This window comes from Lonchura striata, chromosome Z, assembly GCF_046129695.1.
Source record: "Lonchura striata isolate bLonStr1 chromosome Z, bLonStr1.mat, whole genome shotgun sequence".
Lineage (NCBI taxonomy): Eukaryota > Metazoa > Chordata > Aves > Passeriformes > Estrildidae > Lonchura > Lonchura striata.
In genome coordinates, this window is record NC_134642.1 from 81,682,366 (window position 1) to 81,702,222 (window position 19,857).

The 19,857-nt window shown below is 43.8% G+C and overlaps 1 protein-coding gene across 5 annotated transcripts in view; it reads left to right on the plus strand.

Moving 5' to 3' along the window:
* Positions 1-19,857, plus strand: part of ZNF462 (zinc finger protein 462) — an 87,864-nt gene that overhangs the window by 40,016 nt on the left and 27,991 nt on the right. For 4 of the 5 annotated variants that reach the window (XM_021533996.2, XM_021533995.3, XM_077790045.1 and 1 more), the window contains exons 3-7: positions 265-5,819; positions 6,698-6,862; positions 8,613-8,716; positions 11,765-11,883; positions 16,008-16,199. In XM_021533996.2, the coding sequence (XP_021389671.2) occupies positions 265-5,819; positions 6,698-6,862; positions 8,613-8,716; positions 11,765-11,883; positions 16,008-16,199 (6,135 nt within the window). The remainder of the gene's footprint in view (positions 1-264; positions 5,820-6,697; positions 6,863-8,612; positions 8,717-11,764; positions 11,884-16,007; positions 16,200-19,857) is intronic. The other variant, XM_021533998.3, reaches the window with a different exon arrangement.

Consider the following 19,857-nt stretch of genomic DNA (forward strand, 5'->3'; position numbering starts at 1 on the left):
ATTTTTCCCCCCAAGAAGGTCATTTTGGAAACTATTCATCCAAAACTGTACACCACAGTCATTTAAATGTAGAAATTATGCATAATGGCCACTTTCCTGAGCATTGCCAGGTCTGTAGATACTACCATAAGTAAGTGAGGGAATCCTGTAATGGTTGTTGTCAGTTCAGGGTGTGGTTACATTCTTAAGCATACAGGGTGGGTGAAGGAAAAGGCTTTTTATTTTATTTACAAATTTACGTATACACCTTAATTCTCATTTTAGGGCAAAATGCAACAAGTCAGATGGGGACTGGAAGTTACTATAGCCAGAGCCAGACTTTCTATGGCCAGCATATGGCTCCAAATCCTAAACCAACCAGCAAGTTTTTCCAGTGCAAGTTCTGTGTGCGTTACTTCCGTTCCAAAAACCTCCTCATAGAGCACACACGGAAGGTTCATGGAGCACAGGCTGGGGGGAGCTCAGTGGGCCCTCCAACTTCTAGTTCCCTAAATTACAACATCATGATGCATGAAGGGTTTGGTAAAGTTTTCAGTTGCCAGTTCTGCACCTACAAGTCACCCAGGCGTGCGAGGATTATTAAGCACCAGAAAATGTATCACAAAAACAACCTGAAAGAGAGTTCAGCTCCTGCTGCTGCTGCTGCCGCTGCTGCCGCTGCTGCTGCTGCTGCTGCTGCTGCTGCTGCTGTGTCTGAATCAACGTCTGCTTCTGTGCCAGTGCAGGAACCCTGCAAGGAGCTGCCGGCAGAGGTGGTGGAGCGGAGCATTTTGGAGTCGATGGTCAAGCCCCTGACCAAGTCTAGGGGCAACTTTTGCTGTGAGTGGTGCAGCTACCAGACACCGCGGAGGGAGCGCTGGTGCGACCACATGATGAAGAAGCACCGCAGCATGGTGAAAATCCTGTCAAGCCTGAGGCAGCAGCAGGATGGAACCGGTGCACCTGAGGTGCAGAGTAAGAGTGCCCAGAGTGCCTCTCCAAACTCGAATTACATGTCCATGAACACAACAGGACGTGAGATGTCGAGTGCTAATGTCTCTAACTTCAGGGGATCTATGGGCAATTCACTTATCAGGCCCAACTCTTCTACATCTTCAAAGTTTTCTTCTGTGTCTTACCCTCAAATGAAGCCTAAGTCACCTCACAACTCGGGCATGGTTAATTTGTCTGACAGATCCCGCTATGGAATTGCTGATATGACGAATTCTTCTGCTGACCTGGAAACAAGCAGTATGCTAAATGACTCCAGCTCAGATGAAGAGCTAAACGAAATGGACAGCGAGAATGGTTTAAACTCCATGGATCACCAGACCTCAGGAATGTCTGCAGAGCAGCTGATGGGATCTGATGGCAACAAACTATTGGAAACAAAGGGAATTCCCTTCAGAAGATACATGAACAGGTTCCAGTGTCCTTTCTGCCCTTTCTTGACGATGCACCGCCGAAGCATTTCCCGTCACATTGAGAACATCCACCTGTCTGGGAAGACGGCTGTGTACAAGTGTGATGAGTGCCCCTTCACCTGCAAGAGTTCCCTGAAGCTCGGTGCCCACAAGCAGTGTCACACGGGAACAGCATCCGACTGGGACACCATGAACTCCCAGGCTGAGAGCATTGCCTCGTCCCTGAATGACAGCACGGTGTCTTACGAGAGTGGGAATATCAACGGTAGGAAGTCAGCTGGGATGATGGAACCCGTGCAGCCCCAGCCGCCGCAGCCGCAACCACAGCAGCCGCAGCAGCAGCAGCAACAATCACCCCAGCCCCATTCACAGCATCCATACAAGTGCACATTGTGCAACTATTCCACCACTACTTTGAAAGGCCTCAGAGTTCATCAGCAGCACAAGCATTCATTCTGTGACAACTTGCCAAAATATGATGGGCCACCATCAAACGCACCACAGGAGAGCGAGGCAGATGCTCACCCCTCTGCCAGCACTGTGAAGAAGAGCCAAACCTCCATCCTTGGGCTCTCATCTAAAAATAACTTTGTTGCAAAAGCCCCTAGGAAGGTCTCAAATGACTTCCCTTTAGATCTCTCTCCCGTGAAAAAGAGAACTAGAATTGACGAAATAGCGAGCAACCTGCAGAGCAAGATCAGCCAAAACAAACAGCAGGAGGATGCTGTGATTAACGTAGAGGATGATGAGGAAGAGGAGGAGGATAATGAGGTGGAGATAGAGGTGGAGTTAGACAGAGAGGAAGAACAATCAGAACCAATGATAGAGGTTTCCAGTTCTTACGCACCCCAGCAAATGTGGGGCAGAGAGGCTAATGATTCCCAGAAGGAGACGAGCTTCAGGAGCATGCAGCACGACTACAATTCCACCAACGGGGCAGAGATTGAGCTCACTTTGTCTGAGGATGAGGAGGACTACTACTCTGCTGTCAGCATGAAGGACCATCAGAGCCCTAATGCCTCTGTTCTGGGCAGCCAGTCCAACATATATGGTACTGACCAGAACAACGAGAATTCGGAGTTCACTGACTCTGGCAGGCTTTACTATTGTAAACACTGTGATTTCAGCAACAAATCTGCCAGGAGTGTCAGCACCCACTACCAGCGAATGCATCCCTACATTAAATTCAGCTTCAGGTACATCCTGGATCCCAATGATCACAGTGCAGTGTACCGGTGTCTCGAGTGTTACATTGACTACACAAATTTTGAAGACCTGCAGCAGCATTATGGAGAGCATCATCCTGAAGCTATGAATGTACTGAACTTTGATCATTCTGATCTGATCTACCGCTGTCGCTTCTGCTCTTACACAAGCCCAAATGTTAGAAGCTTGATGCCACATTACCAAAGAATGCATCCCACAGTGAAAATTAACAATGCAATGATATTTTCAAGCTATGTTGTTGAGCAGCAAGAAGGGCTGAACACCGAGTCTCAGACACTGAGAGAGATCTTGAATTCTGCTCCAAAAACTATGGCAACCTCCACCCCCGTGGCTCGCGGGACTGGTGTGCCAGCTGGTTTTAACAAAAGTGCCACCAAGAGTTTCAGTCCTGAATGTGAAAATCAGAAGGAACCTTCAGTCAACACTGTGGTTGTGTATGACTGTGATGTGTGTTCATTTGCAAGCCCTAACATGCATTCAGTTTTGGTGCACTACCAGAAGAAGCACCCCGAAGAAAAGGCCTCATATTTCAGAATCCAGAAGACCATGCGTGTCGTCTCGGTTGACAGGGGCTCTGCCCTTGCCCAAATGTCGTTTGAGCTGGGTGCTCCCATCTCCCCAAAACTCTCCAACTTGGCTTCTCAGCCTCCACCTCCCCCACCACCGCCCCCAGACCTCTCTACTGAGCTCTACTACTGCAAACACTGTTCCTACAGCAACCGCTCCGTTGTGGGCGTGCTTGTCCACTACCAGAAGAGGCACCCGGAGATCAAGGTCACAGCCAAGTACATCCGGCAGGCCCCACCGACCGCAGCCATGATGCGGGCAGGGGAGCTGCCGCCCGGCATCCAGAGGCCACCCATGTCCATGCAGCAGCTGGGCCGCGGTGGGTCCGAGAGCTCCGTGAACCCTCCAGAGAACGAAATGTTCTTCTGCCAGCACTGTGACTACGGGAACCGGACCGTGAAGGGCGTGCTCATCCACTACCAGAAGAAGCACCGCGACTTCAAAGCCAACGCGGATGTGATCAGGCAGCACACGGCCACCATCAGGAGCCTTTGTGACCGTGGCCAGAAGAAATCAGCTGGCAGCCTGCCCGCCCTCGCCTCCGGCAGCGAGCGGGACAAGTCCAAGCTGAGAGCCCTCAAGTGCAGGCAGTGCAGCTACACCTCCCCTTACTTCTATGCATTGAGGAAGCATATTAAGAAGGACCACCCGAATCTGAAGGCCACGGTGACATCCATACTGAGATGGGCGTTTCTGGACGGCTTGATAGAAGCTGGTTATCACTGTGAATGGTGCATTTATTCACACACAGAGCCAAGTGGCTTGCTTGTGCATTACCAAAGGAGACATCCCGAGCATTATGTTGATTATACCTACATGGCAACCAAGCTCTGGGCAGGTCCCGATCCTTCCCCTCCTGCTCTAGTGATGCCAACAGAGATGAAGACTTATAAATGCAGAGATTGCATTTTTGAAGCGTCTTCTATTTGGGATATTACTAATCACTACCAAGCATTTCACCCTTGGGCCATGAATGGAGATGAATCTGTGTTGTTAGATATCATTAAGGAGAAAGATACTTCTGACAAAACCATGCCACAGCCTGATGAAGGTGGGGTCAGGATAGACTCTGAGGACCAGATAGCGGCACCACAGATGGATCAGGATGCGGAGTGTGCAGAGGATCCCAGCCTTTCCCATGAAAAAACTGTCCAGCTGGCTTCTGCAAATCCTGCCATCTCCTCCACTCCATACCAGTGTACAGTGTGCCAATCTGAGTACAACAACCTGCATGGCCTCCTGACACATTATGGCAAAAAGCACCCTGGCATGAAAGTGAAGGCAGCGGACTTTGCTCAGGATATAGACATTAACCCAGGGGCTGTGTACAAGTGCAGACACTGCCCATACATTAACACACGTATTCATGGCGTCCTCACACACTACCAGAAGCGGCACCCATCAGTAAAAGTCACTGCTGAAGACTTTGTGCATGACGTGGAGCAGTCAACTGACATTGCTCAGAACGACGTGGAAGAGACAAGCAGGATTTTCAAGCAAGGCTATGGGGCTTACCGCTGCAAACTCTGCCCCTACACCCACGGGACCCTTGAGAAGCTGAAAATCCACTATGAGAAGTACCACAATCAACCCGAATTTGATGTTTTTGCCCAGTCACCACCAAAGGTGTCTGCCTCAGTGGAGCCAGACATGGTGACTGAAATCAAGGCCTCCCCAGAAATTGCTGCTGAGGATGTTGGAGAGGTGTCCATGCCGGCGCCCCATTTCTCTAGTTCTCACTTAGTGTCTCACACAGTTTTCCGGTGTCAGCTCTGTAAATATTTCTGCTCCACCCGGAAGGGGATAGCAAGACACTACCGCATCAAACACAACAACGTCCGGGCGCAGCCAGAGGGCAAGAACAACCTCTTCAAGTGTGCTTTGTGCTCCTACACCAACCCCATCCGCAAAGGGCTCGCGGCACACTACCAGAAAAGACATGACATTGATGCTTACTACACTCACTGCCTGGCAGCCTCCAGGACAGTAAGCGACAAACCCAATAAAGTGATCATTCCATCTCCTCCCAAGGATGACACGCCTCAGCTCAGCGAGGAGCTGAGGAGGGCTGTAGAGAAGAAGAAGTGCTCACTCTGTTCCTTCCAGTCCTTCAGCAAGAAGGGCATAGTGTCCCACTACATGAAGCGTCACCCTGGTGTTTTCCCTAAGAAGCAGCATGCCAGCAAGCTGGGGGGGTACTTCACTGCCGTGTACGCTGATGAGCACGAAAAGCCAGCTCCAGCCGAGGACAGGAATGACTTTGAAAAGCCTGAGGTGGAGGCTGAGGCTCAGGAAATCGAGTGGCTTCCCTTCAGGTGCATTAAATGTTTCAAGCTGTCCTTCAGCACGGCAGAGCTGCTGTGCATGCATTACACTGACCACCACAGCAAGGATTTGAAGAGGGACTTTTCCATACTTGGAAGTGGCACCCGCTCTCAGAGCCCTGTCTACCAGTGCAAGCACTGTGATACAAAATTGCATAGCACGGCAGAGCTGACTGCACACTTGAATGGTCACAATGAGGAATTCCAGAAGCGTGCCAAACGTCAGGAGAGGAGGAAGCAGCTTTTGAGCAAGCAGAAATATGCAGATGGTGCTTTTGCAGATTTCAAACAAGAGAGGGTAAGGATTTGTGTGTCTGGTCTCTTTCTCTGCCCCCTGCTCCCCACCAGGGAGCCCACCAATGCCCACTTGCATGTTGTCTTTGACAGCCAAATGGCCACAGGCTAATGAATGACTCAGAGTGCCAGTGAGCTCCATAAGTCAATTGCACATCCTGCTTTAATTTCCTCATCCATCCTCCCTAGGTTCTGTAGGAAACCTTGTTCCTTCCTACCACTTCCTTCAGTATTTTCTTTATCTTCTTTCCTCCCTCCCACGCTTCTGGAGGGCCATCTGTGTCTGACAGTCACTTGTTCTTTTGTGGCAAGGCTGCCGTGTACTTTGTCACAGATTCTCTACAAAATGTCCCAGCCCCTTCTTCCATGTCCCTCTGAATAACACACCGGTTTTTCTTCTCAACCTTCTCTCTCTCAGTCCTTTCTCTCATTGAGCACTCAGGATTAGCATGACACGGATCTGTCTGGTGGCAGGAGCTTTGGGCAGGTGCCTCATAAGGAGAGGACCAAATTGTTTCTCCATTTCTTGCCTACTTACCCCCTTCCTTCTGCTTCAGTTTGAAAAAATACACTTGCGCAGGAAAAGCTTTGCAAAGAAGTTGGGGAAGTTATGGGGTCCTGGAGGAGGAGGAGGAGGCATAGTTTCAGGCCAAAGCAAAATGGTCTTCTGGAGGACCACTGTTAGCCATAACCTGAGTGTTTCTTCTGCACAGATGTCTTGTCCACTTACTTTGTATGAATTAATGATCTCAGCAGAAACTGACCTTGCAGTTCTGCAGGACTGGACATCAAGTGTAACATCAGGTCTGAAGTCTGGTCTGTGCACCTAAAAACGAGGTGACAAAAGCTGCTTCAGTGCTTTATGCTTGTATGCTCAAACAGGCTTTTGGACACTTGGAAGATGTCTCAAAACTCAAGGAGAGGAAGGTGGTTGGCTACAAGTGCAAATTTTGCGTGGAAGTCCATCCAACACTTCGAGCCATCTGTAATCACCTCCGCAAGCATGTCCAGTATGGGAATGTCTCTTCTGTGTCAGCCACTGTAAAGGTAAGAATTCCTTAAAGGTGACTGAAAGTGACTGAAACTACTTGCATTGTTTGAAATAAAGGCCTGGTTGATAACCTGTGGAGGGCTCTTGTGAAGTTGAGTGGGTTTTGAACTGGGCATTCCGGTTCAGCATGATGTTTTAATCTAACACTAAGTTTCTGAAGTGCATTTGGTTCATTTCAAGATGTTTTAACTTCTTTTCACTCTTGATCCAGGGGCACGAAGATTCTTTAATTCTCATTTCTTCTCAGCCACAAAGGAGTTGGTGTCGTTGATGACCAAAAGACGGTTTATGAGTGGGAAACTTTCTCTCAGCTACTTTATGGGCTACATTTCTGCTTAGCTAAGCTCAAAAAGAGTTTTTTGTTTTCTCTTTTTCTATATGTATATGATTTTTATTTTAGGAGGACATGCAAATCGTGAAGCTGTTTGTGGTGCACCTTTCCACATTGGGATTTGCAGGCTGGCTCCAAACAAAACATTCAGTGGCCAGCTGAGCCAGTGATCCCCTCCAGGTGATTAGGTGCAAAAGTGTTGTTCCTTTCTCCCTGTGGAAAGGGGTGCCTCCTGTGGCATCTCCAAGCACAAGTGGTGTTCCAAAATCTGATTTTCCAGGATATTTATTGGCAGGGGAAGTGAAAGTGAACCAAGGCTGTGGGAACTAGCTCTTGTCAGAGGCTCCTGCTGCCTGCATGACAGGTCTTTTTTGGTGACATAATCTGCTTTTTGTGATGAAGCCGTGTCCTCCACAGCCTAACTCTGCCCACCTAAGAGAGCTTTCATTGCCCTACCACTGACCTTTCCTTACCTTCTCACCTGGTACTCCTGACAGATTCAGATGCTTCCCTCCTAAGAGTCCTTTCCCTCTCCTCACTTCTCAAGTGATGCTTGTGTAGGGTCAGTGGTTTCTTCTGAGTAAATAAAATCTTGCATCAAGGAACAAAAGCTGAAAGCCATGGCCTAAAGAATGTGCTGGAAATGCCTCTTACAGGGTATTTAAGTAGCTGCACAAATGCATGCTCTGGTTAGAAATGGGAAAGTTATGAAAGCTAAAAAAAGTACTTCTCCTGTTTGCTCTATATTTTTAGAGGGTTTTAGGGTCCAAGTGTACCAGCTTGTTTCTTGAGAGTTTGACACTGATGGACAAAGTTTGCTGAAGAATAGACAGCTGTATTAGTCTGCAGGGTAGCTACAGTCAGCAAGAGCAAACTAAAATTAACTTACCTGTAACTTACTAATTATTATCTAATCAAGTTTAGAAGATTCCCACTAAGACCAAGGGAAGATAGGTTTCTTATCTTTTTGCATGATCTGACACAAACTTGCTCAAGGAGTGAGGTGTTCTTTGGGTTTTTTTTGCATATGCATGCATGTATATAATAGATGTAATTATGCTTTTCTCTCCCAAGAATAGGTCCTTTTTTTTCAGAAAGCCATTGATATGGAATTTGTGTAGGGATATGTTTAGAGAAATAATGCAGTGGGAAGCCTGGACGTTCTGGTGAACACAGGGAAAGATTGAGGGGCAGAAGGGGAGAGAGATTTGATGGCTTTGGGGGGGGGGATATGTGTTTTTTAGCAGGAAGCTGAAGATCCTTCAAACACAACTTTGATGGAGGGTTTTGAGGGAGCCAAAGACCCTGGCATTGTGGAGTTTACAGAAGCTGAATATGGAGCATCCCTGGAAGATGAAGCCAGGCCTGGGGGCTACCACTGCAGCCAGTGTGACCGGGTTTTGATGTCTATGCAGGGTCTGCGGTCTCACGAGAGGAGTCACTTGGCTCTGGCCATGTTTGCCCGGGAAGACAAGTACAGCTGCCAGTATTGCTCCTTTGTCTCTGCTTTCAGGCACAAGTAAGTTGTGGTTTTTTTGCTGCTTTTTTTTTTGTTTGTTTGTTTTTGTTTTTGGTTTTGGTTTGGTTTGGTTTTTTTTCTTTTTGTTTCCTAAAGAATCGCCAGCCAGCAGTGCTGCTGGTTTGTGGGCTGGCACTGAAGAAGAGCTCACCTGACTTGGTGCTGAGCCACACTTTCCTCCTCGAGGTGTTTACATATATTTTCCACACTGCAAAGTCTTTGGCTGTTATGATTGGCTGTAAAAAGTTGCACCTTTATGTGTTCTTTAGTTCGTGTTAGCCCTCTTTTTGCATGTAGGGGGAAGCATGCAAGCCCACCACTTACACACTTTTGTCAAATGCATGAGACTTAAGAAGCCGAGAAAAGTTAATCTTCCATATTTAAGAAACTTCTGCTGCATATAATTACCTTGTTTGTAATGGCTACTTTTTTTGAGTTTTCATTTCTAAAGTTCAAACAGTGTGATAAATTTACCTTAAATTTGATTTTTTCCCTTAATTATGGCATGCAATTTCAGTCCATAAATATTTGAAATTTGTAAAAATGTGCTGTATGAGTGACTCCTTCATCCTGCTTCCATGACTGATATGTGATAATCATTAATAGTCACATTTCTTATCATTTGTTTCCCTGAGATTTGACTTAGCTTTAAGTTTCTTAGTTTTAGAAATTATTTTAATAATAAAAATATATGTGTCTCCCCCAAAAATGGGGTTTGTAATATATTTTCCAGTGTCATCCTGGACCTGATTCACAGCTCTGTGTTTCACCTTAATTTTTGGGGAGAGAGCTGCTTGTTCACTGTTTTAACAAAAGGAGGCAGATCCAGGTGCTCATTTGATGCAGCACTCTTAAATTTGGTGATGATGGCACCACTTTGCAGTCAAATGCATGTGGAAGAGAAGACATTTTTTAGTTCCTTGTGTTAAAAAAACAAAAAAGTTTCTGCAGGTGTCACAGCGCTGCTGATGCCACAGTTGGAAAGGTCCAGGGGACTGAGCAGCCAAGGGTAGGAGAGGGACTTGGAGGATGTGCACAGCTGGGTGTGTCCCACCCTGCTTTGGCAAGGCTGGCAAGTGAGGGAGCCCCTGCAGGGCTTGCTGTTTGCCTGGTAAACTTGCTTCAACAATCAGACTTTTGTTGAATTTGTTGCCTAGTCACTCTTGTTTCCTACTGAGGATAAGTCATGTCCCAGAAATTGCGGGATGGGTAAGTCAAAAAGTTGTGGATGGCAGGGAGGAACTCACCACCTAACTTGATAATAGGTGTGGTCTCTGTTGTTGAAGTTGTTTGCTTCTGTTGTTTTTGTTTCTGATGCAATTATTCCCCTGGGAGATTTAAGTCGGTGAAGGAAACCAAGCCAAATGTTTAAACAGCCCAATATTCTCCCAAATGTGACCAAAACTTTAAAACTTCCTTTTGGAAGAGTGCAGCTGGCAAACTATGTGGTTGTGAATATAGTTTTAATTATTGCCATGTTGAATACCTTAAGGTATATACATATATAATAGTTTAATATGTATTACATACCACTTTGGCAGGATGTTTTAATTGTTAAGTAATCTCATTCCCTGGAGGCTGTTTAAAACAAGTTTTGTTCTCTGAAGTATTCACTATGAGTGTTGAAAACCGTACTCATTTAGATGTTTTCCCTCGTTTCTGTAGAAAAGCTTTGTGCATTTTGTCTTGTCCCAAACTCCATCCTGGATTTCTGCTAAGTTGTATTTGTATGAAGTGACCCTGAGAGGAGATACAAGTTCATTTTTCTATTTTTTTTTTTTTTTGCTGTTATCAGATGTTTGAATACACAGGCTTCAGTGTTAGCTCTGGTAAACAGGGATTTTCTGGCTCAGGCTCTTGTCAGTGTGGGACTGAAGATCACGTGAAATCTTGTGTAGTGTGACAGGGCTGGAACAACTGCTATTTGAGCTACATGTTGATACTAGGACAATTTAGGACAAATAAAAAGAGCTACGCCTGAAATTCATCTAGAGCTGAGGTGGGGGTAGAGGGCAGTTTTGGCAAATTGCAACTCCTGCAGTGTCTCTGCCCTGTTGTTGTTCCATCACTGTGCATGAGATGAGTCAAGCTAAGACCAGATCACAAAGCATGAATATGTCCAAAGTAGAGGCTGTACTGGAAATATTTACAGCTTGTGCTCAGACTACCTGCCTGCCACCCAGAGACAGTGAATTTCTGTCTGTCAGCCACAGCGTAGGAACTGCAGAGCTCTGCAGGATTCACTCAGTTAGAATGAATTTGATCTTCTGTTAGAAAATGTGGGAAGCATCCTTTTTTCTCCTCCAAACTTTACTGAGCTGTCAGGATAAATTGTGTCGAGAGCAGCTTTTTGATCACTTCACAGTATTCAGGCTGTTGGTACTTCCATTTTCCCTGAAGAAAGTAGAGGCTGGTCTTTGCCACCCCTTCTTCTCCTGCTGAGCTTCATGTAGAATCTCCTACACTGCTGCTTCTGAAACTCTGCTGCCTTTTAATCCTGGAACTCATCAACTGTAGCCTGCTGGCACCCTCCCCAGAGCAGGATCTCTAATCTGCTTTTGCTGCTGTAACCAAAAGAAGGCTTCCTCAGTAAAGCTGGTCAACAAAAAAAAAAATATTTTTTGATTTTTTTTTTATTTTTTACCCTTGACCAACAGGACAAGAGGGGATATATATATTTTCACAAAAATGTTCAGCAAGAGAATATTGTGATAATTTAATAAGAAATTTCTTGCCTGTTTCATGTTTCTTCACCTGGTCCTTTCGGTCTGGATCATGCATAACTTAATTTATACTAATCCTGTCCTATAAGTTTATTTAGGTGGCTTGTTCTCTGTATATACAGAGTTGGTGTTAGCTCTGCTCCTTTCCTTGACACTAGACTCAACTTCATTGTGCAAGCAGCAGACCTGTTGAATTTGTTGAAGAGAGCGTGTGAGAGAGGGTCCTTACTTGCTCTGCTATTGCTGTAAGTGCTTTACTTTGCCTCTGAAGGCACAGCTGAAACAACTGACCCTTTCCTGTCTCCCTTTTGTGTCTCTCCTCAAGCCTGGACCGCCACATGCAGACCCACCACGGGCACCACAAGCCGTTCCGCTGCAAGCTCTGCCCCTTCAAGTCCTCCTACAACAGCCGCCTGAAAACCCATATCCTCAAGGCTCACGCTGGTAAGTTTTCCCCTCTCACTCTTGCAGCTGAAATTGGTCCAGTGTGTTCTTGTGGCTGATCACAGATGCTGGGTTGAACCACGTGTTTTGTCACCAGAACTGGGTAAGATTTTTCCAAAGGCCACATTTGTGGCTGGCCAGCCGATGGAATCTGTTGGGCTAAATGGGAATTTGGATAATGGGAAGGGCAAGGATTTAACATGATGGGTACTTCAAGAACGTTTTTCTTCTCTTTCGTTTTATATGAATGGTATTTTTTCCTTATTTCTGCTTTTCTCCTAGTGGATTTCATCACTTACATCATGGATGCCATAATGAAATTAGCAGTGAGCACTGCTCTACTCTTTGCATTTATGTTGGTGCTTTAGGTGACTCTGGGAAAATGACTGTGAACAGCACTGTGGTTTTTGGTAGAGTCTAATGCTGGCTTTCCTGTTAAATCCAAACCCTGCAAACACTGGGAGTCAGGTCTGTGTGCAGCAGACTGAGAATATCAAAATTGCATTGCCAGATGTGGAAATTTGTGTTGCAAATCTTTGTATTTCAGTATGGAATCCATACCAGCAAGCAAGCAAGACATGCTTTTAAGGACCAGTAATGGGGAAGGTGATATGTCACACAGAGCAGGTCACCTGAAATTGTTGATTATTCAAAAGTGAGACTCAGGATTTCCTCATCTTTATTCCTTGGCCATAGACTCTTGGCACCATCACACATCCTACATTGAAAGATTATCTTCTGGTTTGCAATCCAAACATGCACTCTGGTGCAGATAGAATAGTGACCAGTCTTAAAACCTGAAAACTAGCCCAGCTTTTTAAAAGTTGTGAGTAGAAATTCCTTGAACAGGAGTTTCTGATAAAAAGGACCCACAAGTATGGTCCTTTTTCTGTTATTTGCTTACTAAAAGTCATATACTCTGGGGTGGATGAGGAAGGTGGAAAAATGAGGAGAAAAGGCATAAGATATTTGGAACTGTCTGCTGATACAAAAAAAAAAAAAAATACTGTTGCCATTGATTCAGAAGCATTTTTCATCTACAACTGTACAGATTTATGGTCCTGTGTACTTTGTTTCATATTGGTTTTTGGTTTTTTTTTTTGTTTTTTTTTTTATTTCACAGAGCTTTTGCCAGTTTCTGTACTTGGATACTTGGATGGATAAAATAGATTGGCTTAACTTTTGCCACCTTCCTTTTGTATGGGAGGACCATGGCATTCTGTCCTTTCTAGGAAATCCAACTGTATGCAGCAGTTCCAGTTCACAGAATCCCACATCCTGTACGGATGAGCCATGGTTCTTTATTTTCACCAACCATTAAATAATGTTTTCTTTATGCTATTACACAGCTGGGCTCCTTGCTTGAACCTGCCAGATTTTTAGACCCAAAGTTACCATGCAACTAATATTTACTTCACACTTCTCTTCATGTAATTCATTGATTTATTTATTAGGAATTCATGCTTCTGAGCTTTGTTTAGTGGACAGACACACCTTGAAGAGCCATGTTTTGCATTCTACAAGAACACAATTTCATGGTTGCCTAGATAGTGCTTGCACAGTGACTTGGGTAATAGGTTTTCCAAAGGCTTATAGATGTTTCTGCCTCAGTCCCATTTCTACCAAATGAATGATCACGTTACAGAAAAGTTGCTTGCATGTTTTTCAGTGCTTTGGTGTGTTTTGAGTCAGTCATTCAGAAATATGTATTATTGAACAAACATGTCTGACTTCCTCAGACTCCCCAGTTTTTAAATGACATGGTAGTTCTCTGAACCTCTCTTGTGTTACCATTTTTTTTTTTCAACTGTTAATCATCTCATTATCCATTTATTTAGAATTAAAAACTTCAGTCCTCCTAAATTTTTACTGAACTCTCCTGGAGATCTTTAAAAGTCCATAAAATCCTGAATCCTGAAGTGTTTTACTCAGTCTGCCTCTCTGCCTCATTTTCTGGGTATGGATCAAAATTCAGTGAACTACAAAATCCGTTCTTGTGTGACAGCTGGTACCAGTGTTTCTGGCATTTGTTTTTCATCCAGTGTGTGTGCCATCTCCTTTGGCATGGAGCAGAACAGTTTACAGTTACTCTAAATGGGCTCTCTTGTTTTCATCTGAACTTTTTCACCTGTTCTTTATCTTTTTTTTTTTTTTTTTTTTTTTTTTGCTTGTGTTTTTGAGGAATCCTTGTTACCAATTTCTTAATCAGCAATTACTCTGGAAATGCAGAAATGGGTGATTGTAAGACAAGAGCATTGGTCCTGTTCAGTTTCTTTGTAATCTAGTGCTTTGAGTACATATCAAGTGTTGAGACCCACTACATAAATGCTTACATTTATTTATTTGTTTGCGTATTAATATGATCACTTGGTGAGATACAAAACTAGTTTTCAAAAAAAAGTGCAGAAGACTTCTGTTGGGCCAAACTGTAGCTTTTTTTCTGCAATCAGACGCTTCCTTTTCAAGTTTTGATGTCCATTGGAAATGAATAGTGGGCATATTTATTAGTGTGTCTAGGCTGCTTGGTATGTAATCATCCTTTATTTGCTTTAATGTCTTGTGGTGCTTTTAAGTCAACAGTTGGTTGGTGCACATTGTCATGCAGGAATCTCTTACACTGACAAAGCCATGAAGGTCTATATCTGTATCCCACTGGTATCTTGTAACCTTGGAATATCTTCTGTCCTTAAACTGTTGTGTTCCATTGAGCAACTCGTCGTGCGTGCCACTCAAGAAATGTTGTATTTCTGTTTGTAAAAAGGAAATATGTAACAGGAGAGGAATGTCACTGGAAAAAACAAGCAGGGCAGTTTTTGTTTCACCACTTCAGACTCTTCGAGTGATCTATTCTTTTTCAGATGCACCAAGAAAGGGCTTTCTAAGAGTTTGGATTTTGTCCTGATGGATTAGCATGGCTTTTCTGCAAGACAGGGGTGGGAGTTTTATGGAGGATGTTTGCTAATCATTTCAGGTGTGCTTACTTTGAATGGCTGCAAACCATGTGTGTTTTTATATTCTCTTTTGGTTCACTTATTTCTGGTGTGGGAAACAGTGCTGCTTGAGAACCTTCTTTGCTGGATTTGTCAAGAGGTGGAAAACATTTTCTGCTTCATCCATTACCAAAACTCTTGTTCTTCTGTTGCTGTTCATGAGTATTTCACTCCTGTATTAGTTTTGGCACTTTATGTACAACTCATATGTGGCCAGTGTTACTCTTGCACATGGAAGTGGCACTTCCAAAACAGTAATTTGGCACCTGTATATAATACCACATTGTTTGTGTTGGGATGGTTTCACTTTGTGTTCCAATTGCCTCCATACCTCCCCACAAAACAAATCTTGTATCAGGATTTGTTTCTTCTTGTTTGTTGTCTCTATGGCTTGGAATATATTCAAAATTAAATCCACCACTGTGCATTACTTCTGTTCTTTCACTTCTTTTAGTGTTTTCTCATAACACACTTACACACAGCTTGGTAGATACACCCTTTTGTACTTGGCATTGCTATGTGTCACCAGCCTTGACTTGGTTGCCACTTCTTTGAAGATTGATGCTGCCTATTGGGAGGTTTTTCGTAAGGAAAACTGTAATCTTTCCCAAATTTAATTACACCACGCACCTTTTTTTTTTTTTTTTACTTTTTTTTTTGTTTGTGGAGGACCCTTTGTTAGAGTTTTGTAGTGTCCTTCTTGCCTCATTAATAATGACGCTGGATGTGCTGCATGCAGAAACAAATGACTTCACCATCTCTAGTTGCTGTGCTCCCAAACAAATTTGGAAGTGCTGCGGTTAAGTTACTCCATTTTCATCCCAGAGTCTGTTTTCTTCCCATACCATGCAACGCAGGCATGCTGAAAGTCTGGTCTCTGTTTTTCTTGACATCAGCTGCTGTACAAGGATCTGCAGTTGACAGAAGGTGATACTTTGGTCCAAAGCAGGTGTCTACATCCACAGACTCCAGGCTGCTCCAACAAGGAGACATGCATAGCTTGTTTCCTTTGGGATCAGTCTTTTCGCAGAAGAGTCCGTGGGAATTTTACTGCCAAGTTCAGTAAGAGAAGTGTGAGGGCCCCATTTTGTTTCTTTTGTGAGCTGATGACTTGCCTGTATTTCGCTCACCCAGGTGAACATGCCTACAAATGTTCCTCCTGCTCATTTTCCACCATGACAATCAGCCAGCTGAAAGAGCACTCCTTGAAAGTGCATGGGAAAGCACTGACACTACCAAGACCCCGCATTGTCAACCTTGCAGCCTCACACGCCCACCACACCTCCAAGAACCACACTCCTGCTGAAGAAGTGGAGGACTCTAATGGTAAGAGGTGGCTCAGAGCAAAGAATTTAATTGTCTAAGGTGCCGCTTAATAATTTTATTGCAAACCGAATTGCAGCAGGCAGCTTTGCACCAAAAGCGTCTTCATTTGGTCATTAAGAGGAAACCACAAGTTGCATCAAAACCAGGAGTAAACATGGTGTTGTAGGAAGTGATCTGCTTTAGGTCCTCACCAGCTCATACTATAATTATTTGTTACCTCACTGCTCCAGCTGACTTTGGCACATGTCACTGCTGGCTTTGCTAGCAGAGATTTACATTGTAGAAAGTATTTCAGACTCATAATTTCCATTCTTAGCCAGTGGGAAAGGGATCTTCATATTCCATCCATGCTCCGGAGTTTCTTTCATATTCATAGAATCATAGAGTGATTTGGGTTGGAAGGGGCACCTTGATGATTATCTCCTTTCACCCCTCTGCCATGGGAAGGACACCTTCCTCTATCCGAGGTTGCTCCAAGCCCCATCCAGCCTCACCCTGGACTCTTCCAGGGATGAAGCAGCCACAGCTTCTATGGGAAACCTCTGCCAGGACCTCACCATCCTCACAGGGAACAATTTTTTCCTAATATCTAATCTCATGAGTAGAGCACTTTGATGAAACTACATGATAAAGCTTAAAATGCTAATCAGTAATAGTAGGAAGAGTAATTATTGTTGTTGTCTGTTGCGTAGAGGGCATCAAAAGTACCTTCAGATACTCAGCTGCAGGGAGGATAATCTGAGCACTGTTTCCTTTTCAGTGCTTCTTTTGAAAGCTGCTATTCCCCTTGTGCTGGAGGGATGTGTAGAAGATGCTTGGAAAGCAGCCAAGGGAGGGACACTGTTTAAACAGAGAAAATAGAAGAGGTGGTGTTAGGGTACCACAGCAAGCTCTAAGGCTTTTTAAGTAGTAGCATATGAGGCATCTTTTGGTGCCACTTCCTACCAGTTAAGAGAATAGTTCTTCTTTGGAAAAAAGAAACCCCAACCTTAATTCCTGGATGAGTTTCATTGACATGGAAGGAGAATATTTGCAGATGATCAGAGGACTGGAATGTATGGAAAGTGTGTCAGAAAGAGGGGAAAATACTTCAGGTTTTTTTTCCAGCAGCTTATGTGGTTCCAGCTGCTAAACAGCAGGAATTTTGTTGTTTGCTGTTTTGCTTGGGATACTGGTGAACTAAGGATGAAATCAGTTTGAAAGAAAAGAAGTTCAGAAAATGGCTGAAAGGAATTGAAAGAAGTAAATAATCCGCATAGAAGTACCTTATTGAAGGGGAAAAAAGAAATACGAAATATTTTTGTGATTTAGCAAGTCACTTCTTGGGTAAGAATCAGAATCTTAACAAGAGATTTAGACCAGCTGCTCCCAGACAACCTACTTGTCAGTGGGTTGTCTGGAACAGAGCTGGAGCTACTGAGTTTTTTGCTGGATTAGTTTAAGCTAATCCAGCAAGTTGAGTACATTTTGAGATGTGTTCTACTGCTTTTTTTTTTTTTTTTTCTGCTTTTAAGATAAAATGTTCCATTACTGACTTAAGAAGTGGAGAATAATTTTCAGTGGCTGTCCTAGCCTTTCCTGTGTGTTAGCAGTCTTTTGTTATTGGTATGTGGACAATATTCAGTTTTGGGAAGGATGGTTCAGTTACTTTTTTTTTAAATTTTGCTTATCCCAGGACCTCAAACTCTTTATAAGTGGAGTTAAAATTCAGGATACCTGCTATATCCTGTAGAGGATAATTCTGCAGCCTTTGAGAACTCTTCCTAGAAACAGTTAAAAAGATTACTCTGTTAACAACAGCATTTCATTGGGTTGACTTTGTTACCTAGACCTGTATTACAGCCTGAGACCAAGGCCAAATTTGTCCCAATTAGCTAGATATCTTTAAATGGGGTTAATGGTTAAGTCACTTTGACAATAATAGAAGCCACCCACTGGGGAGCTCATCAGACAAGTACAGGTGTTACAATAATAGCGTTAGCATTTTCAGCATTGCTTGGGGAAGGAATAACCTGCTTTAAGTAATTTTTTTTCACATTATACAGTTGGCTGCAGATCAGGTTAATGGTGGCTGCTCTTACGACATCGCATGTTTTTTGGGTTTTTAGAAGGCATTAAACCATTGCCTCTGTGGCCCAGACCTGTGAGTCACAGGTGGTGTGCAAGACTGGATGAAATACTGGTCCCAATAATAGGAAATGCAGGCACTGTTATATCCAGCTGGAGTATTAGGAAGGGCTCACGTGGTGCAGAGGAGCTGGGTTTTGTCTTGTTGGTGTGTGTGAATAACCTGCAGTGTGAACTGTGATCAAAGCTAATTCACCAGGGATGCAGCAGTGAACCTGGGCTGGGGTGAAAGGAAGACAAAAGGCTGCATCCCATTGTTAGGGAACTTGTTCTGTAGGTTTATAGGTGTGCAGCAGGCTTGTGTAATTTAAGTGTTTGCAGAAAGGAGCTGTTCCTGCCTGTGAATGAATGCTCTGGTTGGAGTAGGAGATTCAGGGGAGCTGGCAGGACTTGTCAATTGTTGAGCTCGGAAAAAATGTGGAAGAGGGAGAAGGGTATTGAATTGTAGTAGCAAAGTGCATTAATAGAGCTGCTCTGCAACAGCAATCCAGTGGAACTTCTGTGATGCTTCTTTTCCCTACAAAAATTGGTCCCTGATGGCCCTTCCTTTTGTTATTTTAGATCCATGTATTCATTAAAAGAGGTGATGTATTCAGATTTCTGTGGCTCATCTCCTTCAGTTCTGTGTTGGTAGCAGCAGACCTAATCTGGAGTAGTCAGTTGCACATCCCAGAGGTGTTTTGGGGCGCCCGAGAGACTTTTCATGGAAATTAAGCTAAAGTGGAGTAGGTGCTGAATGTTTTGGGTAGACCCAGCCTTGCCAGCTGTAATTCTGGTGACAGCTGTCATTAGAAAGCGTAACAACCTCTTTAGTCCAATTAATAATAGTCATTCAGAGTGTGTGTGCATCTCTCAGGGCAGTAGTATAAGAAGGTGATGGTGTCACTCTTGATCAGTCAGCAGAGAAGGCTTTTTTTACATCATTCAAAGATCCTGCCTTTTTTATTGTACTCCTCTTCGCCTGCTGGGCAATATTTTAATATATAAAGAACTTGTTTTCACTGTATCCTCTTCTAACTAGAAGTAAAGCACTATGTGCATTTCTTTGGGGGTGTGTGGAATTACGATATTTTGGTTGTGGGGGTTGTTAAAACAGTCACCAAAAAAAAAAAAACAAACCAGAAAATATTGGTCATGAGTGCTATTTTTCTGGTTTTCATAGTATAGGGGCACTGAATGGTTTGTAGTGTCCAGCTCTTGTTCACACAATGAGGTTGCCATTGTGATAAAATGCTCTTTGGCTCTTCTGATAGCTCAGGTATTTTTTGTCTTGCAAGAAGGAAATGGTGAGGGTTTGCTATATATTTGCATGAGTGTTTTCTTTACTGTGTTTGAATTTACTTATTTTCAATTTATACTAAAATGTTCCCTAATAGTTCTGAGAACTTGAGCAGCAAAAGTTAATTGTAAATGGAAATACTAAAAAGTGCTAGGAGGATGAGATGAATCTCACAAGATCTGCTTCCATGTTCTTTCAGCCTTTGTGAGAATAAGAGCTTGCATTCATGTTAATCTCTGGCTAGAATGGGGT